The sequence below is a fragment of the Lissotriton helveticus genome, chromosome 8 (genome assembly GCF_964261635.1).
Source record: "Lissotriton helveticus chromosome 8, aLisHel1.1, whole genome shotgun sequence".
NCBI classification, from domain to species: Eukaryota; Metazoa; Chordata; class Amphibia; order Caudata; family Salamandridae; genus Lissotriton; species Lissotriton helveticus.
In genome coordinates, this window is record NC_136069.1 from 944,682,172 (window position 1) to 944,701,140 (window position 18,969).

The 18,969-nt window shown below is 49.4% G+C and overlaps 1 protein-coding gene across 7 annotated transcripts in view; it reads left to right on the top strand.

Moving 5' to 3' along the window:
* The window catches only part of ZFX (zinc finger protein X-linked), a 640,129-nt gene that overhangs the window by 68,912 nt on the left and 552,248 nt on the right, over positions 1–18,969 (top strand). For all 7 annotated transcript variants that reach the window (XM_078657795.1, XM_078657790.1, XM_078657796.1 and 4 more), the window contains exon 2: positions 16,410–16,504. In XM_078657795.1, coding sequence (XP_078513921.1) covers positions 16,438–16,504 — 67 coding nt within the window. In that variant the 5' untranslated portion in view covers positions 16,410–16,437. The remainder of the gene's footprint in view (positions 1–16,409; positions 16,505–18,969) is intronic.

Here is an 18,969-nt window from a genome sequence, read left to right on the forward strand (position 1 = left end):
AGCTTTCGCATTGCTGAAAGTTTTGAGCTTGCATTATTATTAGCAATGCCAATAGCTGAAACTTTCAGCAATGCGAGACCTATTGCATTGCAAATGCTTGTTTAGAGTTAGTAAACAGACTGACAAAGAACCTGCCTAGTCTGAAAGGCAGAGAAAGTCTGACTCCTATCCCAAAACATCATCTTTTATAGGGCTTTAGGCAGCAAAGCCACACTAATTTAATTCTGTTGGTCTGACAGGGTTGGAGTGTCAGTGTTAAAAAAATATAGAACAATGAACATTCAAATACATTTGATGCGTTCACTAAGATACATCTACAAACACCTGCTCATATTAATAAGGTGTGAAAAGTAAATGAATGAAATTACATTTATTTATTGCGGAAATACAATAGAGAGTTCAGCTAACAAAATGGTAAAGAGTCGACCAAAGGGCCTTAAATGTTACGAAGATAGGAACATCCTGAGCACGGCGTTCTCTGAGGAAAACACATTATTACAGTGTATTAATACAGTAAACACCACCACAAATGAGTCTTCTGTTTTACTGATTTTCTGAAATGAAAAAATACAGTGAGAAATACATGCATGCGGACAATGCTTGTTCACATAAAATTACACTTTCTTTCTACAAATGTGAATGAATGTCACTGGAAGCTCATTGCAGCCATGTCATGCCAGCTTATTAAACACATCTAAATGAAGCACTATTTTCCTGATATTCAAAAAGCTTCTACAATGTGGGTAGCTATGCTTAACAGCCTGAAGGCTCAAGGCCTCCCTTTTATATTACACCGAAGGTGTTCCACTGCTGTACACTTAAGTTACTACTGTGCTGAAACGTTCGTCATACTAATCAATGCCTGCTGAGCAAAGAGTCCACTTTGATGATGATGATGATGAACGCACTCTGGAGTCTGAGCTTAGCACCCTGCCTCCTGTGCTGTGGGAGGTCCTGCACTTGGCATCTTTACTTACAACAGTACTGAATATATTTTTCAACCATTTCCATTGATCATTTAGTGCAATATTTGTAAGTACTACAATCCCCCTCTGGGGTCACAGCGTACAGCTGTTGGTTGTTCCCACTGACTTCTGGGTCCAGGCTTTACACTCAAGCCAAATGGATAACACCCCTTACCTCAAGGTTCACTCTATGTTTCCCGTAGCTATGCCCAGTATATTCTTGGTTAAAAGTTTCGTTTTCAGCCAGATTCTGTGATGAGCCCCGCTGCCTTTTTATCAGCTTTGTTATTAATAATGTTGTTTTTCGGGCCATCTCTGACATTTATGATGACATGAGCAGGGCATTTGAGGATTTAGAGCTACTAATTGTAACTAGAACATTGCAGTGTTTTTTAGGCCTGGCCTGGCAACTCCGTTGTCCTATGAATTTATGATCAGCTAAAATATCTTTAAGCAGAACTACTGAGAGAATAGAGCCGGTATGGCCCACCTGTTGATTGCCATGGGTTCAGCATTTTATTAAGCAGAAGCTGTTTGCCTCTGCTGATAAAGCGTGCTTGTATTGCGCAGATTATATTTACTTCACTAGGCCTGATTGGTAATAATCGAAAAAGGAAAGGACAAGGGAACCCTACTCACTCAGGAACCAGGGTGCAAACTTTATGTAGAAAACAAAGGTTCCAGTGGAATAGTACATTGGGATTGGTTGATGATCATTAGCATAATAGCAATCAAAATAAGGGTTAAATCCTCTAACCCAGGTACCTTCATACAGTCACTCCCTCGCTGGGTCATCCCCCCCAATCACACCCCCTCACCCAATACTTGCAGGGGATATCATGAACTGGCCCAACAATGCGCCACAAAGTGCACTCGTTCTTGTTCAGCAAGGCCACTTGCTTCCGTCTCGGCCTCCTGTGCCAGGGCAGAGGGCCCTTCACCATTCCTCCTCTTCTGTCGCGGCGGGAGCCATGCGGGTCGCTGACCCTCGTCCACCCCTCCAGCCATTCCCAGGCCTTCTCGGGTGAATCAAAAAACCATGGTTTACCGTCCCGTTCAACTCTCAATTTGGCCGGTTAGAGCATTGAATATTTGATACCTCTGCTGCGGAGTTCTTGTTTAACTGCCTGGAAGCTGCGCCTCTGTGCCTGGACCCGTGCCGTAAAATCGGGGAAAAAGGAAACCTCGTAGTTGTCTATCTTCAACGGGGGACCCGTTCTGGAGGCCTGCAAAATACTGTCTCTGTCCCGGAAGTTAAAGACTCTAGCAATCAGGGGTTGCGGTGGAGCCCCAGGCTTGGGACGCCCGCCCGGCACCCTATGGGCCCGTTCAATGGAGAACTAGGCAGAGAGTGCCTTAGGCTTTAGATGTTTCGTAACCAGCTCCTCCACATAGAGATCCGCGGCAGGTCCCTCCGTTTTTTCCGGAACGCCTAAAATTCGCACATTATTCCCGCGGGCCCTCCCTTCATAGTCGTCCAGTTGTTGCGCCATTCGAGTGCGTTTCCTCTCCAGTTCAGACACTTGGCGTTGTACTTCAGAGGTATCTTCCTGTAATGCCGCAGTCACCACCTTGAGCTCCCCCACCTTTTCATTCATCTGTTTAAAGTCAGCACGGAGCAGAGAAACATCCGTCGTGACTGAGTCCAGTGAAGTACACATTCCCCCTATGGCCGCCATGACATCATGTAGTGTAGGTTCCATATCTGGGGTGGGCGACGAGTCTGCGCCATCCTTGTCCGTTCTGGGTGAGGCGCCCTTATCCCCACTCTTGGTCCAGGCGAATTTGGAGAGTTGCGCCTGAGGGTTGGCAAAAATACCAATGTCTGGTCTCCCTCAAGCTATATCCAACGGTCAGTGGCTTCCACAAAGGTTGATATTAATATTTATCGAGTTTCTTTCACAGTTTTGTTTCATAAATCTTATTCCCGTCTCAACATCCCACTGCTTCGCAATTATACCAATCCGTATGAAGGGTAAAAGACCGGATTCTTCAAGTACATCAATAGAGATCACATCAATATATAGGAAATTCCGAACATCAATGTAAATGCCAAAAGGTCCTCGTCATTGTTGACGTAGACACCAATCGTCCCGTAATCCGACATTTCCTATATATTGATGTGATCTCTATGGATGTACTTGAAGGATCTGGTCTTTTACCCTTCATACGGGTTGGTATAATTGTGAAGCAGTGGGATGTTGAGACGGGAACAAGATTTATGAACCTAAACTGTGAAAGAAACTCGATAAATATTGAATATCAACCTTATAGGAAGCCACTGACCGTTGGATACAGCTTGAGGGAGACCAGACATAAATATTTTTGCCCTGACGAAGTTCCTCTCGGAACGAACCGCGTTGGCTGATGCCCAAAATATTTTAAACTGAAGACGTAATAAAGAATAAATTTTGGAATGCATCTGAAAATTTCCGACTTCATTCTGGTGCACCGTCCTTCCATTCTTGAATCTACTTATCTGGTTTCCAGTGGAGTATATGTGTGGCATACTCCGGACGAGATTGCACGGACAATACATTTAATTGGCTTAATGAGAAACTGAGGTGCAGAACCTTGGTCAGCCGCATCTTGGTTTGTTTCACTAATAATACTACCAATATACAACACAATGCACATTTGTGCACCACTGCTTATAGCATCACATACTTAATCTCTTAATGTACAACACAGTGCACATTTGTGCACCACTGCTCATAACACCGCACTTCGAAACCAAAAAGTACATTCCACACCTCTCTCACTCTCATGCTTTCAAATGCACTTCCCACACGTTCTGTTCTTGGCATGGTTATCCTACTCTGTGACCGCTCCCACTGAAAGACAGCAAGATTACATGAAAAAAACCTTAAAGAGAAACAAGGCATATGCAGGACGTTGTACATTCAGGCTAGGATAAAATAACACACCAAAGTCAATTAAAATAATGGTAGTCAAAGGTCATCACAGGGTGTCGGACCACAAGAGTGCCTCTAGCACTACATCTACACCACACACATTCACAAAGCATTGTGTGGATGTTCTAGCACACAAACAAGCTATGTAGGAAGGCAGTACTACGTACACTCTTTCAAATAACTGCAAGACCCACAGTTTAGCCACCGCTTTGAAAAGAACTGCTTTACACTCTATGCAAAGCATGTATATCTACAGCTACAGATGCCTCAAACTTATTATTACTTACCCTGCAAGCATATGTTTGTGGCATGTAGTGCTGTAGATTAACGAGCTCCTCCACCCTCCTCCTTGGATACCAGTGGTTGTTGTAGTTTACTGTACCTTCTTGCTATGCATAGACATCTCTTTACTACACTAACTTTACACTCCATTCTCGCCAGTTTGTGGGAAAACAATATGCATGGGCATAGACTCCATTATTAGATTATCATCAAGAGGAGGAGTCACTCGACCTCGGGATTCGAAAGACATCTTTGAAGAAAAACAACTTTTCAAACATCCAGATCCAATATTAGATGACAGGAGTATGCAAAGCGCGTGAATCTACAGCACAACATGCCAAAAACAGATGCTTACAGGGTAACATAATCCTTCACGCAGGAAATTGCTGACTAAACAAATAATCAGTTTTCACTTACACTACTATGAAAGGAATCAGCTTCTCCCTTTTCTCTTTCTGTTCCGCTTTTATGGACTATTTCCGCGAAGCATAGAGAGCCAAATATAACCTGTTGATTATGCCCCAATTGGTAAAATATTTTTTCTGTCATCTTTCATTTGTCCTAACCTATCAAAATACTTCAGATCATTAGACATTTTCCTGTAAATGTGCAGTTTTTCTAATTACACTGCACTAATACCACTTGGCTGCAGAATTGCTATGGTTAAATGGTAACTAAATAAATGGGGACAGAGTCAGGCTCAGAGGTATGAGTTGCTTTTAATGTCTCGCTGCATGGAAAATAAGGGCGAGTTGGGAGGCGTTAATATGTCAGACTGCCTCCTGAAGTGCTAAGTGTGGCGCCATGGCTCATTTCTTTTTCAATCCTATGCTCTTTGGTGTAAATGGCCATACACTTGATGGAATACAGGAGTGAAGATGAATCGCGCAGAGACCTCCTTCAGTGACAACCAGGCCCTTTTTCAATATCAACCCATCATTTTGGTAACTCTGCCATAAGCCTCCTCAGCCTGAGTCCTCCAAAAGGCCTGCTACACCATCTCAGGCTGACAAGGAATCAAAGTGGCCGATGGAACCTGCAGGAGAGTGGCCATTTTGCCCGCCGCAAATCTCTGCCCTTTCTTTAAGCCATTTTTTTATCATTACGTTTTAGGTTTAAAGTATTTTATTAGTATAACACACATAAACAAACATACAAAGCGTATGAGGTGGAAGGCCACCGCGATTCGGGCCACTCTCTTACTTCGCATCTACAAAAGGATGATTTGGCTGCAGACCCTTCTACAGCGACAGCTAAGAGCATAGTGTGTTGCGTGAGGAGAACAACATTCCCTTCCCTAAACTCCCTTCCCACCGCCCCAACTCCCGGGTCCCCTCCCCCCCTCCCCCACCCCAGTCCAGTGCACAGGATCCCCGCCATTCACTCAGGGCGCCACCGGTCATGGAGACCAATCATGAGTTCGGTCAGGTGGTCGATTCAGTAGACGCCGTGAGCCTCAGAAGGCGGAGGTACTTAGGGCAGGTGAGTTCCCTGAATTCTGTGACCAGCAATGACTGAAACGGCTGCCAGAGCTCTGCAAACTGTTCTACGTCCCCCGCCACCGTGAGTGACAGTTTTTCCATGCCCAGACCATGCCACAGTCGGTGAAGCCAGCCAGTGACAGAGGGAGGTGTAGCAGTGCGCCATAGCTGTAAGATGTTTTGGACCGCTGAGCCTAATGCTATGGCTATCTGTCTGCCTCTACGGGATTTGAGTGGGTGCATTAGTCTATTTGGGAGTCCCAAGAGGACGTACGCTGGGAAGCGCAGGAGTTCAGTGTCAAAATGGGAGTCAATCTCATCCAGTACTTCTTTCCAATAGGGCGCCAGCAGCGGACAGTCCCATAATATGTGTGTAAGTGTGCCTTCCTGTTTGCATCCCCTCCAGCATTCAGTACTCCTACTCCGATCCATTTCATGTATCCGTACCGGTGTATAGTACCAGTAAGTGGATATCTTCGTCAGTGTCTCAGTGAGTCCCATGTGGTAAGCTGAGTGTCGTGCCCTGTAGTATATCTGCTCCCATTTTTTATGGCTCAGTTTCCTGCCCAGCTCCCGCTCCCACCGCTCCCTCCCCGGATTATAAAATTGAAAAGAGGGTGGTTGCAGTATCTTATAGAGGTCTGTAAACAGTTTTGAATCAGTCTTGAGCGTCATGAGCCATCTTTCATACGGGAGTAGCTGCCTGTCGGCCGCTTCTCGTACTTGCGGTTGCAGGGCCCAGTGGCGGACCTGCATGTAGCGGAGTCTATCAGACTCTGGGAGTGAGTGCTCCTGTCGGAGTTGTGGAAAGGAAACGACCCCCTCCGGGCCATACTAATGGCAAAGGGCTCGGCACCCGGCAGCTCTCCAGTGGGTGAAGGCTCCCCTCTCCATTCCCGGGGTGAAGTCTGGGTTGTCCACCAGTGGTGTGAGCGGGGACGGGAACGTAGTGAGGTTGTGCACGGAGTTGGTAGAGTCCCAGACACGTAGGGGTACTCTGGTAACGAAAGAGGCGTATACATTCGCAGGACGATGAGGTCGGCGCAGAAACGGCACCTCTTGAAGGGGACGGCCCGCCACTGCCTGGTCCTGGAAAAGCCAGTGCTTATCCGATTCCCACCTGCTCCATTCTACGAGAGAGCGCAACTGGGCCGCTTGAAAATACTTGCGAAGATCCGGGATTCCGAGTCCCCCGGCCTCCGGGGCTAGCACAGAAAGCGTTCTACGCATCCTGGGCTTCCTGCCCTGCCAGATAAAACGCGAAAGATCTGCCTGCGTTTGTTGGATCTACCCAGTGGGGGGCTGAAGTGGTAATGCCCTGAACAGGTATAGGACCTGGGGCAGGATCGTCATTTTAACTGCCGCTATCCGGCCCAACCAGGAGAGGGTACCACGGTTCCACCTCCCCAGTTCCTCTCGGATCTTTCGCCCTAGCGCGGCGTAGTTGGCCGTGACCATGGCCGGCAGGGTAGGAGCCAGCTGAATCCCCAAGTAGGGTACCAAATCCGAGGACCAAAGCAGTGGGAACAATCCCTGTAGGTAAGATCTAGTGGCCGGTGTCAGGGAGATGTCCAAGGCTACCGATTTCCCCATGTTCATTCGAAAGCCCGCAACCCCAGCGAAGGAGTCTAGCTCCTCAAGGCATGCCGGGAGGGCGGTCCTGGGCTCATCCAGCGACAATATAATATCGTCCGCGTAGAGGCTTATGGTGTGGGTAAAGCCACCAAATCTTACCCCTGTCACCGCCTGGTTGGTGCGTATCCGCTGGGCAAAGGGCTCCATATAGAGGGCGAAGAGCAGGGGCGAAAGTGGGCACCCCTGCCTGGTACCCCTCTCGATGGCGAAGCTACTGGAATTGTGACCATTCACTCCAACCACTGCGGTCGGAACCTATAGCAGTTAAGAACCATGGAGCGGAACTTCTCTCCTATGCCCGCCTTCAGTAGTACCTGTTCCAAAAAGGGCCAGTGGACCCGGTCAAACGCCTTTTCGGCGTCGACCGCCAGCATCATCCTCTCACCCGGGATTCGTGAGGCCTTCTCTATGAGGTGGACAATCCTATTGGTGTTATCTACCGTCTGCCGCCCCGGGACAAACCCAGCCTGGTCCGGGTCGATAAGACCCGGTAGGTGGAGGGCCAGTCGGGCCGCGAGGATCCCAGTGTATAGCTTAAGATCGACATTCAGGAGAGAGATCGGTCTATAAGAGCTGCAGTGCGATCGGTCCTTCCCCGGTTTGGGAATGACCGTGAGAGAGGCCCTCAGAAGGTCAGGTGGGATGGCCCCCGGAGCGGCGAATGAGTTAAATAGGCGGGTGAGCAGTGGAGCTAGCGACACGCAGAACGTTTTGTAGAAGAGAGACGTATATCCGTCCGGGCCCGGAGCCTTGCCATGCTTAAAGTTTAGCGATGGCAGAGATCATCTCCTCGGGTCGGATGTCCCTCTCCATGTGTTCCGCTTGCGAGGGGGTAAGGGATGGGAGGGCGACCGAGTCTAGGTAATCCGAAGTAGCGGTCCCATCCGGAGGGTCCCCGGCGTAGAGATCCGCATAGAATCTCCGAAAGGCGTCGGCAATATGAGCATCCTCCGTGACCACCGACCCAGCAGGGTCAGAGATCTCCTTAACCACGCGACTCTGGTGCGCCACTCGGAATTTGTTGGCCAGTAGTCTGCCACAGCGGTCCCCTCCGGTGTAGAAAGCGTGACGCAAGCGAAGTGCAGCGTACTCCGCTCGGTCCATGTCTAGAGCCGTAAGGAGCTTCCTCGCCTCCTTAAGCTGCTTCCAGATCCGGGGAGCCCCGGTCCGGCGGTGTATCTGCTCAAGTTCTCGGACCCGTTGGGTAAGTTCCTCTCTCTTATCTAGACGCTCCTTATTTTCAGCTGAAGAGATGGCCAAAAACTCCCCCCGGAGGACCGCCTTCAGGGCTGCCCACTGCGTCGCCAGGGAGGTATCAGGGTTATCATTGTGTGATAGATAATCCTGGATCACATCTTGTATGCGCTTAACCACCACTTTCTTGTGCAGCAGGGAATCTTTAAGACGCCAGACTCTGGGTGGGCAGGACATCGGCGGCAAGCAGAGTGTGGCGGTGAGTGGGGCATGGTCCGACAAGGATATCACTCCCACATCGGTTGAAGAGACCATATCAAGCACTGGGGTCGTGACTAGAAGGTGGTCCAGCCTCGCGTAGGTCTTGTGCGCATGGGAATAATAAGTGAACCCCCGGTCGGTGGGGTGCCTTGATCGCCAGAGATCGTGGAAGTCGACCTCCGCCAGGAGCGCCCGACTCCCGGCTGAGAATTCTCCGACCTGCGGAGAGCGTTGGGCGGATCTATTGAGAGCGGAGTCAAAGACCATGTTGAAGTCTCCCCAATCATAATGTGCCTATCAGGTGAGGCGGTGACGTCTACTACCGCCGAACGAAGGAAGCGGTCCTGCTGATCATTAGGGCTGTACAAGCACCCGATTGTAAAAGGAATCCCCCCAAACCTAAACCTATAGACCAAGAGCCTGCCTTTGTGTTCTGCAAATTTGTGTAGGATTTCGCCCCTGAAGTGTCGCGCCACTAAGATTGCCACTCCCGCTGTCTTAGTAGTGTTAGAGGAAAAAAATTGTGTCGGGAATTTATGGGACCGAAGTCTATGGGAGTCGCGGGCCAGCAAGTGGGTCTCCTGAAGAAGACAAATGTCTGCGTGGGTGCTTTCCAAAAGAGACAACACTGCCCTTCTCTTGACTGGGTTGTTTAAGCCCCTGACATTGAGGGTTACCACCTTAAGAGTTGTGGGAGGCATGTGACAGAGTGAAAATAGAAGCGCAGGATCTCCCCCCAGAACGGGGCAAGGCGCATAAACCCCGCTAGATTGGTCGAAGCCCTCATAGTGCACTGGACGACCCACCCTCCCCTCCCAACTCCCCCCCCCCCTCTCAACCGAATCCCCCCCCAACTCTCCCCTCCAACCGTCCCACCTCCACCCAAATCTGAAACCTCCCTAACTGCCCCCCTCCCCCACTTCCCCCCCAGCCAACTGTTCCAAAAACCCCATTGTCCAAGTCCGGTCCATAGTGGACAAGTCAGTGGAAAGTTACTCAAGTGGACGTCCAGCCACTATCCGCCCCCCCTCCCCCTGAACCCCCGAACCTGCATTGATGAGAAGGCTGTGTCGATCTCCCCTCGGAGTTCTCTCAGGCTGTTAGGGCCACCTCACCAGACGCCGTGTCTCTGGCCACCTCCCGCACCGCACTGTCCATTCCTGCCCGGATGGTGGGTGAGTCTGGTCGCGTGGGCGGAGAAGGGGATCGCCGTCCGGGGAGTGTCTGCCAACCATATCTGGTGGTACGCTTACGGCGGGGAGTAGGTGCATCTTCGTCCGTCGCGGTGATTCCCAGCACTCCGCAGGTGTCCTGGAGGGAGCGAAGTTGGTGCAAAGTCCCGTTCCACCGAAAGATCAAAAAGGATGGCCCCAGGTATACTGCGTATCGTGTTCTCTCAGGAAGTCCGTCGCTATTTTAAATGCTTTGCGCTTCTGGAGCGTGATTGCCGATAAATCCTGAAAAAGAGCTACCTGGTGCCCCCGAAAACGCAGGGATTGCTGCTTCCGCGCTTCACGGAGGATCCGTTCCTTCAGAGGGAAGTCCGGCAGGAAGGCCAAGATGTCGGGGGGTGGTGCCGAGGCCCGGCGCGGTAGGCCCACTCTGTGTGCCCTGTCAATTCTTATAGGGAAGTTCCCCGGTTCACCCAGTATCTCCCTAAACAGGTCCCTCAGGTATCCAGCGACGTCCTCGCCCTCCTCTTTAGATTGAATTCCTCGGACCCGGATGTTATTGCGCCGAGATTGGTTCTCGAGGTCCTCATTGTGTGCCTGGAGGTCAAGCTGCTGATCCCTTAGTCGTAAAACTTCCTGTTGTAACTGCGCTATCTCGTCGTCTCGAGTGTGTCCGACTTCCTCTACAGTAGCCACTCTTTCGCCAAGGGTGTCGACCTCTCTCCGCACCTCCCGTACCTCTCCGGCCACTTCTTGCTTCAGTGCTTGGAAATCGTCCCTGAGTGAACTGAAAAGAGACTCCAGGAAGGATCTGGTGACTGGAGGTTCCCCCCCTTCTGCTCCTCGGGAGCTGCCCGAGGGGCCCGGCGAGTGCTGACCTCTATCTTGTCATGGGGGACCCCTACTCAGCATTTCCGGCAATGTCCGGTCTCCCTTTTTCACCCCCCTGTTGCCAGCCATCTTGACAGTGGTGGAGGCACGCCAGATGATGTAGCGCTCTGGTGGGAACCATGCGGCGTGGTACAGTTCTGGGGGCACCGCCTGCCCGGCGGGTCGACGCCCCGTGGGGCCCGGGTCCTTGACCGGAGGGATGGTCGGGGCCCACCACCCGAGTGGGTCGCAACAGGGGCGCACTCAAGCAGGGTGGGACCGAGCGGCTCAGGCGATCCTGGTCTCCTGCAACCGTGTGGCCGTGCGTCTGTGGTGCGGTCGGCCCGTTACAGGCCTCTGCGTTCTGGCCGCGTGGCTCCCCACGCCGTCCGGATGGCGCCGCGCTCTCTATTGTTTGAGTCCCGCCGCGGCCGGCCTCAGCCCCGACCTCGTGCGCAAAGTCACCTCCAGGGTCCACAGTCGGCCCGATTCCTCCTCCTCTCTTAGTTGGCCTCCTCCAGCCGAGTCCACCTGGGGCACGACAGGGCCATCCCCTCTCCGCCGGGAGACGGGTCCCACTACAGGCCTCGTGTGTCGCCCCCGCCGCCCCCTCTCAGGTCGGCAATGTTTTCTGCTGTCTCCGGTGGCTTCGATGCTAGGCTCAGGGCTCTCCTGGGGCTCCGGAGGGGTTAGTCAAGGTGTCCTCACCCCCGACGCCGAGTATCGGTGGGTCGGGGGGGAAGTCGTGCAGCTAGAGGCCCACCGACAGGCTGCGTCCTCGGCCTCGCGTAGCGACCCTACGCCGGTCCATTGTTCAGCGCTGGCATCCCCCGGGCACCGCGTGCACCCCCGCTGCTGGATCTCGCCGGGGGTTCTTGCGGGGGCCGACTGTCACCTCCAGTCGGTCAGTGCCGTGTCAGGGCTCTCCTGGGGCTCCGGATCGTCGTCTACATGTCCCCACCCCCGACGCTGAATATCGATGGGTCGGGGGGAAGTCGTGCAGCCAGAGGCCCACTAACAGGCCGGGTCCCCGGCCTTGCGTAGCGATCCTACGCCGGTCCCTCGCACAGCGGTTTCAGCCCCGGGCACCGCGTGCACCCCCGCTGCCGGGTCTCGCTGGGGGCTCGTGCGGGGGCCGACCGTTACCTCCAGGCGGTCCGTGCCGTGTCGAGTCGGCCCCGGCAAAGCTCCGTGATCCCGGCCGCCTCAGCACTCGGTCGGCTCCCCGAGCCGTCTCCGCCTCTGGACTCACTCCAGAGCCCCGCAGCCGCGACCTCAGGACCGCACAGAGCCTTAATCAGCGTCACTGCGTGCTCTCTCGTGCCTGGCGTCGATCTCCAGGCATTTGGGGGGAGATCAGCGAAAATTAGCGGTTCAAGGGCTCAGGATTAAGGGAGCTCGCGGATGGTGCAACCGCTCAGCCCGCCATCTTGGCCACGCCCCCCTATCATTACGTTTTAAGAGATTTTTTATCATAGTTTGCATTTCTGTTTTGATCCTCTGTTTATTTTATATCTATAAATGGGTTTGATGGCTAATTTAAAGGCTGGCAAGAATGGAGCAGGTAGCACAGGTTTTCTGTGCCTTGCAGGTCACTTTCGTCTCAGCGACCGCTTTTTGCCTCAATATGTGTGGGCCTACCGTTTTTCAATACTTGCATTCACTTCTTGCTTCACATGCTTTCAGGGCAATGGAAATTGAAGAAGTGTGATGCAATATTAGTAGGCTACTGAGCTGTGTAAAAACAACTTTCTTTTGAAACTTTTTCTATTTAGTGATTCATTTTTCATCTTTAAAACGGTAGCTTAGTTGGAATTAATTGACATGTTGACATTTTCTGATTAATAAACCCATGAGGAGCAAAACATAATGAGAATGTGCTTTAGGTATAGTAGACCTCATCATATTTTGGCCTGGAGTACCGGCCAAAAGATGACATTTCCATGAGGGAGCACATGAACTAATATTATAAACATTGCTGCAATTTGACGCGTTGTAAACCATACGCATCGTGCATCCATAACCTAAAGTGGACCGGCATTGAAATTGATACCCTTGCAGAACATTTGCATTGCAAGCCCTGTCTCCTGGTTGAGAACCAATAGTTTTACTATTTGTAGGCTTTCCTGTTTTCAGTTTTTATTTGTTGTGAATTCTTGTGGAGTTTTTCCAGTGTTTTAAAACATTCTAATAAACCTGGTTGTCAGCGTTTACTCCGTTTTACTCTGTAAAAAGTCATGGGGATGGTGTTTTTCCCATGCTCATAAAAAATCGGCTTTAATTCCTTCCTCCCCTCTTTCATTACGATTAATTCTTTCTTACTTCTTTCCTGCTACTATTTCTATTCTCTATATGTTTTCCTTGAATTTGCTCTTCCAAGTAACTTTCTATTATTTCTGTCACCTTCCCTGCCTGTCTCATATCCCAACAGTCAAACTCCTTTCAAGCAGTCTACCCCCACACTATGTCCAAAATGCACATAGATTGCGGTATGTTTGCACCCATTAAGATTTTGATTGCAGCAGATGAAAATGTTGATGTTGAGCATTTATTAGCGTTATTCTTTAGACAAATATCAACTGGATGAAGATTTTCTACTAGGTACATAAGATATATATTTTGTGGGGTGGCTAGTTATTGCTAATTAGTATCACTCTTCCATGTTCTTTGTTTCACGATCAAGAAAGGACTGTCTAAAACATGTTGTAGTACTATCTGATCCAGGTGAGTTCCTGCTCTACATGGTTACAGGGGAGACAACTGTTAAGGAATTGATATGCAGATTGTTAGCTATACAGCCCTTGGTCACTGCAAACTCTGCTTTTGTGCAACTGAGGTAGTAATGAAACTTCATGAGCTGAAGGATTCATTGGCATATTTGCCTGCTCAATTAACAGCATCAAAACAAACTTATTTTATATTGTTGGCCATGAAAGTGGAATTTTGTGTTTATTTGAAGTCCAGCACAAGGACCAGTTGGAATTGATAGACGTTGAATTATACCAAACATGTCGCTCTTTGTTTATCTGAAAGCAGTCTAGGGACTACGTTCCTTCCAGGCATGCATATGAGCTGCTCGTGACACTTTACCTTTGTGTCTAGCAATATGCACTGTTCCATCTTTTCCATCTTGGGGGAAAGAATGAGCACAGCTCAATATGATTCTATTGAATACATCTCCATAGTTTGTTCATATGATTTGTGTCAAGCGTTTGGCTCACACCTCATTCGGACATGGTGGCAATAAGATTGAAAATTGAACTTGGTGTCCTGGGGTTTTATCATGAATGTGGTGTTCTTCAGTTTACAGGCTCTAAATGGGTGCATGCAGATGTTTTTGCTCACATAGTGCTGACTGCCGTACATACTTGGAAACATAGAGCAGTGGGTGTTTCTAAGCAGCCCTGTCTGCAACTTACACATTAACTTGTAGAATGTATACGTTAATGTATGCAGTGTAGACAGCTTGGCTTCTGCAAAACTAGTGAATGGGCCACTTATGGACCTGATCTTGGTAGCTGACAACAACATCCTAGACCCTTCCCAGTCCAGATTCTGAAGGAACCACAGCACCGAGACAGTCCTCATAGTCGCCACAGACCACACCAGGCTCCAACTAGACCACGGCGAAACATCAGCCCTCATCCTCCTGGACCTGTCAGCCGCCTTCGACACTGTCTGCCACCGCACACTGAAGTCACGCCTTCAAGAAGACGGAATCCAGGAGAAGGCTCTGGACTGGACCTCATCCTTCCTCTCCGGCAGAACCCAGAGCGTCCACCTCCCACCCTTCCGTTCCGAAGCCACTACATCATTTGCGGCGTACCCCAGGGCTCATCCCTCAGCCCAACGCTGTTCAACGTCTACATGGCCCTCCTTGCACATGTCGCCCGCCAGCACAACCTCAACATCCTCTCCTACGCCGACACCCAGTTCATCCTCTCCCTCACCAAGGACCCGCACACCGCCAAAACCAATCTCCACCAAGGAATGAAGGCCGTCGCCGAATGGATGAGGAGCAGCCAACTGAAGCTGAACTCGGACACGACAGAGGTCCTCATCCTCGGTCCCACCCCCTCAGCCTGGGACGACTCCTGGTGGCCGACCGCACTGGGAACAGCACCTACACCCACCGACCACGCACGCAACCTAGGAATCATCCTCGACTCCTCCCTCCTTCATGTCGAAACAGGTCAGCGCCGTCTCCTCCTCCTGCTACAACACACTCCGCATGCTCTGCAGGATCTACAAGTGGATCCCTACTGACACAAGAAGAACGGTGACACAGGCCCTCGTCAGCAGCAGGCTGGACTACGGCAACGCACTCTATGCAGGAATCCCGGCCAAACACCTGCGACGACTGCAACGCATCCAAAATGCCTCTGCTCTACTGATCCTCAATGTCCCTCGCCGCAGCCACATCACCCCCTACCCGAGAGATCTACACTGGCTTACAGTCGACAAGAGAATCACCTTCAAGCTACTTACCCACGCACACAAAGCACTCCACAACACCGGACCAGCCTACCTCAACAGCACACTCAGCTCAGCTTCTACACACCCGCCTCGCCCTCGCCACTGTCGCCTGCATCCAACGAACGACCTCCGGCGGCAGATCCTTCTCCTTCCTCGCTGCCAAAACCCGGAACACCCTCCCTACCCACCTACGGCAGACCCAAGACCTGCTCATCTTCAGAAAACTCCTCAAAACCTGGCTCTTCGAGCAGTAGCGGACCCCCCCCCCCCCCTCCCCCCCCCCACGTCCCATCCCCCTCAGCGCCTTGAGACCCTCATGGGTAAGTAGTGTGGTTTATAAGTAAATCGATTGATTGATTGATTGACTAAAGATGTTCACAATATGGTTATTGTCCTTCTTTATGAGGGGATGCAACTTCTCTATAGGTATGCTAGTCGAGCATAGCCATGTAGTTCTGAGAGCAGGACGGTTAGGTACAGCTCTTTAAGAGTGGAAATTAATTCTAGAGACACTGTGATCTTTATTTTTACAATTCATATATCTGTGTTTCAAAAAGGAAAGCTCCAACCCACTCTCATTGAAGGAGGATATCATGGCGGTGCTTCTTTCCCTTGACTGAGACCCTACTCATAGTTCAATTGTGAACCTGCAATGTACAGTGTACACTGAGTTGAACCCATATGAGGTGAGCTGTGCTCCAAACGTGAATGTGGATATAGATCCATTGAGTCCAGGAACCTTGCAGACTGTCCGAAGATCATCTTAAGTGGCTATGACCCAAGAGGGTAATGGTGGGAGCATTCATCACAGAAAACTGCTTAGATGCAGAGCCTGTAAATCTGCAGTTTTGTTACTAGAAGGTGTCATAGCAGCTGAAGTGCATCAACATCCGATGTGGTTTTTACTGATAAACAACTATTCCCTTTGGTAGTGTTTTATCAGTTAAAATCTGTTGAACTGAAAACTAGAAGCTCTAACTATTTGTGTCTGTCACAAAAGAGGAGTATGAACTCCAAGTCCAGAATTTTACCTGCGTTTGTATTTTACTCATAATATCACTAGTTTCTAGCTACTGATACTAAATGCATGCTTTCAAACATCATTACAAAGTTAAACCTTTTCTTCCTCCATTTAAACTGCTTGACTTTTTTTATCAGGAACTTTAACCAATGAAAATCAAGGGCCATGGAAGACGATGAAGCTGGGCTGGAGCTGCAGCCTCATCAGCCTAGTGCCTACTATGCTGCAGCAGGTGAGAACTTGATCACATTTATTAAAACATTGTTCTGTTTATTTGAAACCAAATTGCATGGAATTTCATTCTCAGTTATACGCAATGTTAGTTTGTTATTGTTATAAGTAGAAAATGTTATTTGAGTATGTGGTGATTTCGATGTTCTTGTTAGGAGGCAGCAATTTATTTTTGGTCTCTTGCTTCCACAATGACTTAGTGGTTTCAGAGTAGTTTCTGTCTTATTACATTACATATGAACAAGAATTACAGATCAAATTTTACAGATGCATAATACATACTCGGGGAGTCCATGAAGTGTGGGTTGTATCCTCAGGGTACCCTCTCTAGTGCTCACCACTTGGCGCTTAGTGGCCCAGTGTCTGAATACTTTCAAGTATGTTAGATAGAGAGGTGACGGGGTAGTCTCTTGTCCATTGGGGACTAGGCGATATATTAAAGCTGTCCCTCTAGCTAGTAGTGCACCGCTGTGTTTTGGCTTCTGCCCATTACCTAATTGTGGAGTAGACATGGGATAATGTGATGCCAGGAGAAGGTGTTAGTTCCCGCAGTGGTTATTTGCTTGAAGCAGCTTCACTTTTGCAGTTCCATGCAGAAACTGGCACATAACTGAGAAGAGCAAGGTAGTGCAAAAAAAAACAAGCATTTGCAATGCAATAGATCTCGCATTAGGAAAGTTTGAGCTATTGGTATTGTAAATGACAATTTTTTTATTTATGTTTTGTTTTTGAAAATAGCGAATTTAATAGCTTTGTCATTTACAATGCCAATAGTTATAACTTTCGTGTGAGTTGGCAGGTATGCTCCCATTAAATGTATTGCAGTCCTGCTGGGAAGTGCCGGCACTTGGTACCTGACAGCACCTACCCATTTAAAGCACTGTCTGAAAGCACTTCATGCCTCGCAAGGGGTATGTAGATCGTATATAAATAACCATACAATACAATACACTACAATGTCTTCCTTGTTGTTTACTTGCATACGTTGTTTTTTAAACTTATTCAGTGTATGCCTCTAGGTAAAGTGCTCTGGTGGCGACAATGAGGTGATCTGTGCTAAATAAAACTTTAAAATTAAAATAAATGTAAGAAGGGCCAATCTGCTTACTGTCTTAGTTCCTTCAGCCCTGGATGGGTGTGACTCGCTCCCCTCAACGGCTCTCACGTATGCCCGCTTCACCCTGGTATTTAAAGGTTATCAGATGGCATAGAGACACCTCTGCGTGCGCACTGTAAGCCCGCTCACAGGACACCTACCGCCTTTGGCAGGGGCAGCACTGTGTTGCCCCTCGGGACCAGACTCGCAGTCAATAAACACCATAAATAATTGCCATGTTTAGCCAAGCTCGGCTTGTAGTCACAAGTACTGTACTCGGAGTTTCGGGAATTGCGATTTTGCATTTCCCTTTGAAAGTGTATTCAAATCCCAGAGAGCACACAATAGAAACACTGCTTTGTGCCGTGTCCAGTATCTATTCTAAAAGCAAGACCACAAGTACCAGCATGCAACAAGGGGGAAACGTTTCGCGCCTGATACACAGCAGCGTGCAGTTTCTGAAACGGGGGAAGCATTTCATTATTCTTTTTCTCTTTTATCCAAGACCGCTCCCTCTCATCAAATATTCCTTCTAATGCAGTTTGAGCTTCCTCGTTTAGTGTTCCCAACACAACATACACCTTCTGTAGCAAGAATTTACAGGAATGCTCGGTGGATCCTTTGAACTGGCCCTAGGAAGAATATTAAAGAAAGTGCGTGAAGTAGGTGTAAAAGTAGAGGACCTGCGGTAAAGTTGTACGAGTCAAATTCACTTCAGACCTTCAACGGTGTACTCCCTTAGAAATATCCCAGGGCAATGGGAGGAAACAGAGTGCGTGAAGAACGCACATCAGGACAGATGAGCTTTCTCAAATAAATGTAAGAAGGGCCAATCTGCTTACTGTCTTAGTTCCTTCAGCCCTGGATGGGTGTGACTCGCTCCCCTCAACGGCTCTCACGTATGCCCGCTTCACCCTGGTATTTAAAGGTTATCAGATGGCATAGAGACACCTCTGCGTGCGCACTGTAAGCCCGCTCACAGGACACCTACCGCCTTTGGCAGGGGCAGCACTGTGTTGCCCCTCGGGACCAGACTCGCAGTCAATAAACACCATAAATAATTGCCATGTTTAGCCAAGCTCGGCTTGTAGTCACAAGTACTGTACTCGGAGTTTCGGGAATTGCGATTTTGCATTTCCCTTTGAAAGTGTATTCAAATCCCAGAGAGCACACAATAGAAACACTGCTTTGTGCCGTGTCCAGTATCTATTCTAAAAGCAAGACCACAAGTACCAGCATGCAACAAGGGGGAAACGTTTCGCGCCTGATACACAGCAGCGTGCAGTTTCTGAAACGGGGGAAGCATTTCATTATTCTTTTTCTCTTTTATCCAAGACCGCTCCCTCTCATCAAATATTCCTTCTAATGCA